The sequence below is a fragment of the Bombina bombina genome, chromosome 2, assembly GCF_027579735.1.
Source record: "Bombina bombina isolate aBomBom1 chromosome 2, aBomBom1.pri, whole genome shotgun sequence".
NCBI lineage: Eukaryota > Metazoa > Chordata > Amphibia > Anura > Bombinatoridae > Bombina > Bombina bombina.
In genome coordinates this window covers 828,526,090-828,537,087 of record NC_069500.1, presented here as the reverse complement: position 1 = coordinate 828,537,087, position 10,998 = coordinate 828,526,090, and the positions used below count along the sequence as shown (strand labels likewise).

Here is a 10,998-nt window from a genome sequence, read left to right as displayed (position 1 = left end):
AGTGCAAGGAGGTATTTGATTCCCAAGGGAGCTCCTGGTGGTTACAGGTACAGGATAATGCATCTGCCTGTGAAAGGCAGATTGTGTTTCAAAAGGGGTGCTTAAAGGGACACTAAACCCCAAAAAAAGATGTCATGATTCAGATAGAGAATACAATTTTAAATAACATTCCAATTGACTTCTATTATCTAATTTGCTTAATTCTTAACATATCCTTTGTTGAAGAAATAACAATGCACATGTATGAGCCAATCACACGAGGCATCTATGTGCATCAACCAATCAGCAGCTACTGAGCCTATCTAGATATGCTTTTCAGCAAAGAATATCAAGAGAATTAAGCAAATTAGATAATAGAAATAAATTAGAAAGTTCTTTAAAATTGCATGCTCTTCCTAAATCATGAAAGAAAAAAATTTGGGTTTCATGTCCCTTTAAGGTATCAGCATAAGACCGGTGTGGTAAGCAGTACTGTAACATTTCTCTCTTGACACAGGATACACTCCACTAACTCTACTTCTTCAGTTATACAAAGTATTCAGATTTAATTGCTGTGTTGGCACTTTGAGATAAATTACTTTCGATGACAGCATCACCAGGTGAACGATCCAAAATATTGCACATCCAATATTATATATAATATATGAAAGTACTGGTCTCTCGATGTGGTTTGTTTTCTGAATAGCACAGTTTCGCGGCCAAATAAGCAAGCGCTACCCAGGTGCTGAACCAAAAATGGGTTTGCTCCTTAGCTTACATAATTACTTTTCAAATAGATTCCAAGAGAACAAAGAAAATTGATAATATGCTTAAATAGAAAGTTGCTTAAAATTGTTTGCTCTATCTGAATCATGAAAGAAGAAAAAATAGGTTTTGTATCCCTTTAAGTGTCCAGTAATACTAGCTAATTTAAAACTGTAATTTTGTTGAAAAGTGTGGTTTGCCTTATCTCTGTGGTGGTGGTGGTGGTGGTAAATTAGGAACAGATAAATGAGCTTCAGGCAATCGTAACAGCAGTTCAGAGGGGATACTAAACAAAAAAAAAAAATCAAACACCTTATAAACTATATAAATAATGAAAGGACACTTGAATTTGTTTCACGTTTAATCTCCCTTCAATGTGTTTTGTTTTTTTTATTCATAGAGCAACAATGCATTCGTGTGCAGGCATTACAGTGTTATACAATGTAAAACACGCTTATACAACACTTTTACACTTCAGTCAATCTGCTTATATCATTTTAGCTATAGCACCGCCTATCTTCTTGCCTTGCTCTGCTCTCGCTTAGCTAGGCTTGAGTGACGTTTGATGTCTGATCAAGATGGCGGCGCCCTGCAGCGAAGCAATACCGCGTGTGGGTCGAGTGCTGTTGGATTCCAGAGAGCCTCTTCCTGCCCGGTTCCGAGCTCTCTTCACTCTCCGTAATCTAGGCGGTACGGAGGCCGTGGACTGGATCGGTCGCGGATTTAATGATGAGTCTGCGCTATTAAAACACGAGTTGGCTTACTGCCTAGGTCAGATGCGGGACCGGGCGGCGCTGCCGGTGCTCAGTGATGTGCTTAAAGACCGGACACAGGAGCCTATGGTGCGGCATGAGGCGGGTGAGAGCGGTACTTTATAAGAAATCAGAAAGTACCTGGGAGAGAAATTATGACATGGCTGGATACATTGATGATGCATATATAATTTGATTCCCTCTAGCTACTGATACCATTTATTCATGTGTTGAACTCATTTGCACGATTAGTGTTCAACCTAAAACCAAATCACAGACTTGTAACTGATGTAGTTCTTGTGCATGGCTTTTCTTATGTTCATCCTGTCACAACAAACAGATTATGGCTGTCAAAATGAAGGGATGTGAAACCCACATTTTTTCTTTTATGATTCAGATAGAGAGAGTAATTTTAAGCAACTTTCTTATTTACTCCTAATATAAATTTTTCTTTGTATCTTTATTTGAAAAAAGCAGGAATATAAGCTTAGGAGCCGGCCCATTTTTGGTTCTGAACCTGGGTAATGCTTGCTGATTGGTAGCCACCAATCGGCATGCGCTACCCAGGTGAGGATCCAAAAATGGTCAGTCTCCTAAGCTTACATTCCTGCTTTTCAAATAAAGATTAGTAGAGAACAAAGAAAAATGAATACAAGTAAATTAGAAAGTTGTTCAAAATTACACGCTCTATCTAAATCATGAAATAAAAAAATGTGGGTTTCATATACCCTTTAAATTATTTTCTTCCATCCTCTTGTGTGCTTCTCTCTTTGGATCACATATTGTACCAACCAACATGACGCGTTCATGTGGTCGAAATACATTTTGGAAGTTGTGTAGCGTGTTTTTATTTGTATCTATGTATAAACCTTATTACTGTGTATTTGACTAAGTTTCATATTCATTTTTACCCCTGGTGAGTATGCAGATGTTTTATGTTGTTATTTAGTATTATCTTTTTTTTTGATGCTGCATATATTTTTGTTTTTATTTGGGAGATACGTTTGGCCCACTTTCCAAATGTTAGACAGCCCCCCCTTGTCTCTTATAAGTGTCGCTGCCACATTTATGTAAGCTTTAGTCATCTGTAAATAATTTTGTATAGCACATTTTACTCCAAGCTGCCACATCATCTAATAGCGCTGTCATCAGAGGCACATGAAACCCACATTTTCTTTCACAATTCAGGTAGACCACGCCATTTTACACACTTTTCTAGTTTACTTTTTATTATTAAATGTGCTTAGCTCACTTTTTATCTTTTTGTTGAAAGCGCAACTTAGCCTACCTATGTCTGCTTTTTTAGCAAAAGATAACGAGAAAAAAGCAAATAAAATAATAGAAGTAAACTGGAAAGGTGTGTAAAATTGCTTCTTTAAAGGGACTCTGTACACTATTTTTTTCTTTGCATAATGTTTTGTACATGATCCATTTATATAGTCCATCTGCGAGAGTTTTTTTTTTTGTTTTTTTTTTAACAATGTATAGTTTTGCTTATTTTTTAATAACATTGTACTGATTTGCAGACTCCTAACCAAGCCCCAAAGTATCAAATGTAGACCCAGATGTACAGATTCCTGCTGGCTCCTGTTTGTGTAATTGGTCTTTCCATATGCAGGGGGTGTCTGCCCTTTGTGTTTTCCCAGCCCTTTTCACTGGGTGTCCCAGCCTAACTTTGTCAACAATGCTAAATCCAAAGCTTCTAAATCAATTATAAAGGTTCTGTAATTAATTTTTAGATCAGTATCTGTGCATATTCATCTTTATAGTAGTGTCTTTTACCTTCAGTTATATGAAAATTGGTGTACACTGCCCCTTAAGGGACAGTCTACACCAGAATTTTTATTGTTTTAAAAGAAATATAATCCCTTTATTACCCATTCCCTAGTTTTGCATAACCAACACCGTTATATTAATACACTTTTTACCTCTGTGATTACCTTGTATCTAAGCCTCTGCAAACTGCCCACTTATTTCAGTTCTTTTGACAGACTTGCATTTTAGCCAATCACTGCTAACTCCTAGGTAACTCCACGTGTGGGAGCACAATGTTATCTATATGACACACATGAACTAACGCCCTCTATTGGTGAAAAACTATCAAAATGCATTCAAATAAGAGTCGGCCTTCAAGGTCTAAGAAATTAGCATATGAGCCTACCTAGGTTTAGCTTTCAACTAAGAATATCAAGAGAACAAAGCAACATTGGTGATAAAAGTGCATTGGAAGGTTGTTTAAAATTATATGCCTTATCTGAATCATAAAAGTTTATTTTGGACTAGACTGTCCCTTTAACCCCTTAGTGACCAGACCATTTTTTAATTTTCTTACCGTTTGTGACCAGGGCTGTTTTTTACATTTCTGCAGTGTTTGTGTTTAGCTGTAATTTTTCCTCTTACTCATTTACTGTACCCACACACATTATATACCATTTTCTCACCATTATATAGACTTTCTAAAGATACCATTATTTTCATCATATCTTATCATTTACTATACAAAAATATATAAAATATGATGAAAAAAATGAAAAAAAAAAAACCCACACTTTTTCTAACTTTGACCCCCAAAATATGTTATACATCTACAACCACCAAAAAAATACCCATGCTAAATAGTTTCTAAATTTTTGTCCTGAGTTTAGAAATACCCAATGTTTACATGTTCTTTGATTTTTTTTAAAGTTATAGGGCAGTAAGTACAAGTAGCACGTTGCTATTTCCAAACCATTTAAAAAAAAAAAAAAAAAAAAAATCATCTGTGGCTTCCAATTCTGTTCCCCATCTACCTGCCCAATAACTTGTTATATCAGCTGCATGGTATTAAAATGTGTTCATTTGTTTATTTTTGCGGTAGAGTTTGTTCCTTGAAACTAACCCCATAATGAAAATGTCATTACCAATGTATTGGCCTTTGTGTATAGAAAAAGACAGAGATAAGATGAGCAATTCAACTCTTCCTGTAGTATCAGTCCATTTGAATAGGAATGTTCTTGCAAACAATGGGTTTGTCAAGTCAAGCTATAATCAGTCTTTTAAAATTATTTTTTCACTATAATAGTTTTACTTATTTTTTTATTTTATACCATAAGAAAGTTTTTGCCATGGTTGAGATCTTGCCATCTGCAAAAATACCATGCTGTGTCTTGCTGCTTCATTAGTACATATGGTTAACCTAAATTTCATTTTTCACCAGGAGAAGCTCTCGGAGCTATAGCAGATCCAGATGTGTTGGACCTTTTGAAAGAATATTCCCATGATCCAGTTATAGAGGTAAACACTATATACTGTAGGCTTCACCATTTCCTATCTCTTAGGAAGTAGGAACACCTTATTTTTTTTTCTGTGCTGGTAATTATGTATGTTTATTTGTATAACTGTATGGATTAGGACTGTCCTACACTTGTAAATTATAGCTCTTTGAGAGAGATGGTAGAAGTGAATATAAATACTCATACAAGGGTTTGGGATATTTGCAAATGCTTACAATAGCCTTGCAAACATCTTGCAGAACACGGCTGGTTTCCAGCGTAAACTGCCACTGATCCAAACAGCTGTGCTAGTCGCACAACTTCAACTGGCGCTGCGTATTGGATCAGTGGAGTTTTCCACTCTGGACCAGCAGTGCTCCGCAAATCCCAAGCAGTATATATGCTGTGTGTTTAACCCATTTGCGAGGGTTAAACACCCAGTGGTCTAGAGTCGATAGTCTTGAAATTACATGCTCTAACTAATTTGGACCATGTACAATTTTGAATGGCCTTTTAATCATTAGAAAAATATCCAAAGTGTTTAGTCAAGCGCTTCCCATGTGTTTCATAAATGCTGCTGAAGCAGAGGCGTTGTGCGTGTACACTGCTTTTTGTTACAGGAGCAGGGGGTTTGGCTTGTGATTGGCTGTGTCATATATAATATTTGGGGGAAAAAAAACTTAAGATTGAGGGGGCAGCCAGAGAATTAAAGTGATTGTAAAGTTTAACGAATTAAAGCCCAGTATCTAAAAATACTCTTAAAAACAGGGGCACTTTAATTCACTAAACTTTACAATGACGCTTTTTTAAAAAAAAAAAACTTACCTTTTCATTATTGTAAACAGACCGCTGATCCTCCGCCCGCATCTTCTTCTGTATTTTGTTTATGGATGACGAATCCAGCTTCCTCCAGTCGATGCGTACGAGCTGGATGCCAATAAGGGCACGCAACGAGTGAGGAAGCCGGATTCATCATCGATCTGCGAAATACACAAGAAGATGATGAGGGCTTAGGATCGCTGGTCCTTTTTAAGTTTAATGACTTAATGTTCCTCTGTTTTTAAGAGTATTTTTAGATACTGGGCTTTAATCTGTTAAACTTAACCATCACTTTTATTTAAAAGGACCCATGGGTTCTACAATATAGAATGTGCTTTTGGACTTTTTTTTTTTTTTTTTTAAATCAAGATTAATATGTCCTTTAAAATACAGTGCAATAATTTATGAACATTTTCTGCCCCTTTATTTCTATTATTAATGAGTTGTATAGCACTTTTACAGACACATTGATTTGGTCCAAATAGGGTAAGGGAACTTTGAATTATTTTGCATTTAGATTTCTTAGATATAATTAAAAGATCCTGTCTTTGTTTACTTCAGGTGGCAGAGACATGCCAATTGGCCGTGCGTCGCATTGAGTGGCTGCAGCAAAATCCTGATGCACCAGGCAATAATCCTTACCTGTCTGTGGACCCTGCACCACCAGCTGAAGATACAGACATTCCTAGTCTACGTGCTACCTTGCTGGATGATAGCCTTCCACTCTTCGACAGATACCGTGCAATGTTTGCACTGCGGAATATCGGTGGGGAAGAAGCAGTGTTGGCACTGACAGATGGTGTGTTATCTATACATACATAGTAGATGAGGTTGAAAAAAGACTGAAGTAAATCAAGATCAACCTATACAAATCTAATATGCTTACAAAAAAGCTCCAGTTGAGCTTAAATTAATCCCATTAAAAGGTGACCCATTTAACACAAGCAATCATATCCCTGAATTCTGTTTCTAGCCAGAAATGTATCCAAATAATTTTTAAATGTATCTAAGGTATTGGCATTCACTATCTCCTTTGGTAATGTGTTCCACAATTTTATTGCTCTTACAGTGGAAAAAAAAGTTTCCGTTGAAGGAGATTAAATCTCCTTACCTCCAGCCTTAAATTGTGACCTTGTCACAATTTTCTTGCAATAAACAGAGCTTCTGTCATCTCTGTATATGGGCCTTGAATATATTTATATAAAGTAATCATGTCACCTCTCAAACGCATTTATTTTTTTGAGAAAACAGACCCAGTTTGGCAAACCTCTCCTCCATAGCTTAAAGAGAATGTAGCTATTATTATAGCTAAGTAATATTTCTTGCTCTCTCCCCAGGCTTACAGTGTGGGGGTTCCTTGTTTCGTCATGAGATCGGCTATGTACTAGGACAGATGCAGCATGAGGCAGCGATTCCAGGACTTGCAGCAGCACTGCAGCGGTTTGAGGAGAACCCAATGGTGCGGCATGAATGTGCAGAAGCTTTGGGCTCTATTGCCCAAGAGGACTGCCTGAAGGCCCTGCGTACGCACATTAAGGATACAGAGCGTGTGGTGAGGGAGAGCTGTGAGGTGGCCTTGGATATGTATGACTATGAAAACAGTGGAGACTTCCAATACGCAAATGGTTTAAGTCAAATCCAGGAACAGGCATGACGGCCCTTGTCCAATGTCTGCCTTTTAGATACAGAGACTCCTACGCCTGTTTGCACTTTTCTTGCATACAATGCCCTTTATGCATAGTAGAACAGTCCTTTTCCTTGATGACACCCTAATGTAAGCAAGCAAACATGATTCTGGAATTGTATTGAAACTCCAACAGACTATGTAACTGCACAGCAGCATGAAGCCATGTTGAGTGACTATTTTTAATTTTTTAAAGGCTTGTTTGCTTTAGAAAACTGAACTGCTGAACCTCTTGACTTGCATATTTCCAACTAATGGGGGCCAAATAATTCTACTGCTTCTGTATTTTCTTTATTAAAGGACATCTTTATGCTGTCTCTTCAGTGTTTAAGCTTAAATACAATGAAATCTTGCTGGAATATAAATAATCTTGTAAATCTAGGTATTTATGTCTGAACATATGGGATCACAGATGAGCTTTTGCAACCAATTGTGGTATGTAAAAAAATTTCAAAGAGAATCCTAAAGTTTTTGGAAAACGTTCCTTTTTTTAAAAATTTTTTTTTATTTATATGATCACATTTGGCATCAAAACGGTGGCAAGAAATATACCAAAATAGGCCTAGAGATTAATACCTTTTGGTAGTCTACTAAAAAACAATATATATAGTTTTGATAGGTAAATCAAAAGAACCAAGACTCTATTTCTGTCTAAATGGAGTGATAGTAAATTTAGTGACAGAAAAGCTGTGTATAAGTAGAAAACTATACGCAGTGATGGGAAAAAAAGCAGTTACTTCCTGAGGTGAAATGAGACAACTGCAAAAAACTGTTTACATTGTAGACTACAACAAATACTTGGCTGGAGTAGACCTCTATGACCAGATAATGAAGCCTTACCTTGCTGCAAGAAAACCCAAAATCTAGTATAAAAAGCTTGCTGTTCATATGGTACAGATGGCCGTTTTTAATTCTTACATCATGTACAAATCCACTGAACCTGGCAAAAAGCTCTTTCCTAAATTATCAAATAGAGATGATTGCAGGCCTTTTATTTAAAAGTACAGAATGCCCTAAAACATAATGAGACTAACTGGCAAAGATTTCACAAAATCTGTTTCTCCCCTTACAGTAAAGATGGCCTGGTCCCAAAAATGCTGCAAAGTTTGCTCGAAAAGGGTAGTGAGTAAAGATTCACATTGTCACTGTAGAACATGCCCATCAAAACTTGGTTTATGTATAAAAAAAATAGCTTTGTAGTATATCATAAAGTTGAAAAATACTGGTATAACCAATGTGTGTAAATCATTTTACAATCCTTAAAGTTGTGTTTTTTGTAATTATTAAATAAATGATCGCTTTTGCCATCAATACGGACAGCTGGTGGCATGACAACCATATAAATAATTACAGGCAGTTTTGCTATAGACAAACAAGCCATTAACCCCTTGCCCAAACATTTTTAAAACATTCTCTTTTTGAACTATGGTGCACATCTGCAATTAGCAGTCTTCTATGACCCTTTACCCAAACATTTGACACATATGACTGCCAACTGGTTGCATGAAATATATCAAAATTAGCCTAGATTAATACATTTGGTTGTCTGTTTTATAAATATATTTAGTTTTGAGGTCAATTATGAGAATTTGGGCAGTTCTGATATACTAAATGAGTTACACCATTTCAACCTTATTTAAATATGATATACATAGCTGCAGATAAAGACTCCAAAATTATTAAAATTAATAATAAAAAAAAAATATATAAATATTTGTGCTTAGCTGAATCAGGAGATGCCAATGAGCAAATTTAGAGTTTTTTTTTAAATTAATTTATGTGGCATGTGATAATGAATCTTGTTCACTTTTTTTAATTTATTTTTTATTTTACAATAATCTCTTAATTCTATATATAAATAGGTAGTAAGAACCATCAACCCATTGAAAGCGATTTTTTTTATGCTGAAAAATATATATAGTTTACTTAGGTAAATCAAAAAACAAAGGCAAAAACTTTTAGCATTTTTGCAATCACTCAATTTTAAAGAGATATAGTCCCACTATATCTGTTTAAATGAAGTGATTGCAAAAATGCTAAATGTTTTTTTCTCTAAAACCTCCAGTAGTAAAGGGGTTAATGACATTAAACTATAAAACTTTATATAGAAGAGCACACTTTAATCATGTTAGTTAATGGCTAATAAGGGCAGCTCTATTGGTGGACAGTGACATACCCTTTTTAATGCAGGAACATAAGGAAAGTCAACACCAGAATTTTTGTTATTTAAAGATAGATAATCCCTTTATTACCCATTCCCCAATTTTGCATAACCAACACAGTTATATACGTTTTACCTCTGTGATTACCTTGTATCTAACCCTTTCCTGACTGCCCCTTATTTCATTTCTTTTGACAGACTTGCATTTTAGTCAGTGTTGACTTCTAGGTAACATGAGCACAGTGTTATTTATGACACACATGAACTAACGTCCTCTAGTGGTAAAAAAACTGTAAAAATGCATTTAGATAAGAGGCGACCTTCAAGGTCTATGAAATTAGCATATGAGCCTACCTAGGTTTAGCTTTCACCTAATAAGAGAACAAAGCAAAATTGGTGATAAAAGTAAATTGGAATTTTTATTTTTTAAATCTTTATTTAGTACCGACCAAAGTAAAGAGATAAGTACATCAATTAGACGGCACGCAGGGGGCATAGCCAAAAAAAAAAGCATAGGAATATGCACCATGTTCATTTTCATTTAGCCTGAAATAATTATCATTTCCTTGTACACATTGTAGGGGGTTTATATTTTAACTAATAAAACAAGAAAAATACAAAACAGAAAATACATTGTGGGATGATAATTTACAATGCAAGAAAACATTTTCTATTAGTAAAAGTTCTTATTATTTAGCGTATACAGATGCCTGTAACCAACAAATGTGATAGTAACATAAGACAGAACAAGACAAAACAAACAACAAATGCAATATTTATCCAATATTGTTTGATCCTCCCCTCTCTCTACTCCTCAAGGTACTATCCATGAGCCTACCAAATTATCAATAAAATTAGGTCTAATTTCCTGAAAAGAAAAAATCATAATATCCTGTTCTTCCTTATCGAGCGATTGGATAAAAATTGACCATTTCCCAAAAAAGGAGCGTACTTGTGAATCTACATTAGAATCTGTATCTCTATGTTCAATTATGCATTTGTTTTTTGATAAAGCTCATAATTTCTGTAAATTTGGGTATTGTCTTATCTTTCCATTTATGAAAGATGAGGCTTATTATGCACAAAATGCAAGAGTTGATCATTTTATTATTAGGCATAGCACTATTATAGGGAAAGAGGAGGATTATATTATGCATGGAAAAAGTAAGACATTTTAAGAGCCGTGTTAATCCAGTATTGAACTTTTAGCTTTATTTTCGGGCAGTCCCATAGCCTTATGCATTAGGTCTGCACCTTAATAGTTGACATTTAGGGCATTTATTGAAATCTAGGTTGTGCCATTTATATCCCTTATACGGAGTATAATATATCATATATAATAAGATTCTCTCCAAGAAGCACATAGTGTGATATTTTATATCATGAGTATGGAGATTTGTTAATAAGGGTTGCCATTTATTAAAGATATAGGTTAAATTATCTTCTTTCCTAGTTTCCGCTAACAGTTTATACCAGGGAGAGATAGAACAAAGACCATGTTGAACTAAGTTCCCACGGGAATAGGGCACTCAATCCTCAATGTAAATTTTGTCCTGTATCTTACAAGTCTTGTATTGTTTTATTTAA

General features: G+C 35.3%; 1 protein-coding gene across 1 annotated transcript; it reads left to right on the top strand.

Annotated features, from left to right (window-relative positions):
- Window positions 1–1,306: 1,306 nt before the first annotated feature.
- DOHH (deoxyhypusine hydroxylase) lies at window positions 1,307–7,567 on the top strand. Its single transcript, XM_053703110.1, has 4 exons — window positions 1,307–1,602; window positions 4,693–4,769; window positions 6,128–6,365; window positions 6,904–7,567. The coding sequence occupies exons 1-4, from the start codon at window positions 1,323–1,325 to the stop codon at window positions 7,218–7,220; spliced, it is 912 nt and encodes a 303-aa protein (XP_053559085.1). The 5' UTR covers window positions 1,307–1,322; the 3' UTR covers window positions 7,221–7,567.
- The last annotated feature ends 3,431 nt before the right edge of the window (window positions 7,568–10,998 follow it).

Bases quoted from the DNA above. Each gene is read 5' to 3' on its own strand.
- DOHH (XM_053703110.1), top strand. From the start codon at position 1,323: ATGGCGGCGCCCTGCAGCGAAGCAATACCGCGTGTGGGTCGAGTGCTG. The intron at 1,603-4,692 runs GTGAGAGCGGTA...ATTTTTCACCAG, and splicing joins TATGGTGCGGCATGAGGCGG to GAGAAGCTCTCGGAGCTATA. The intron at 6,366-6,903 runs GTGTGTTATCTA...CTCTCTCCCCAG, and splicing joins AGTGTTGGCACTGACAGATG to GCTTACAGTGTGGGGGTTCC.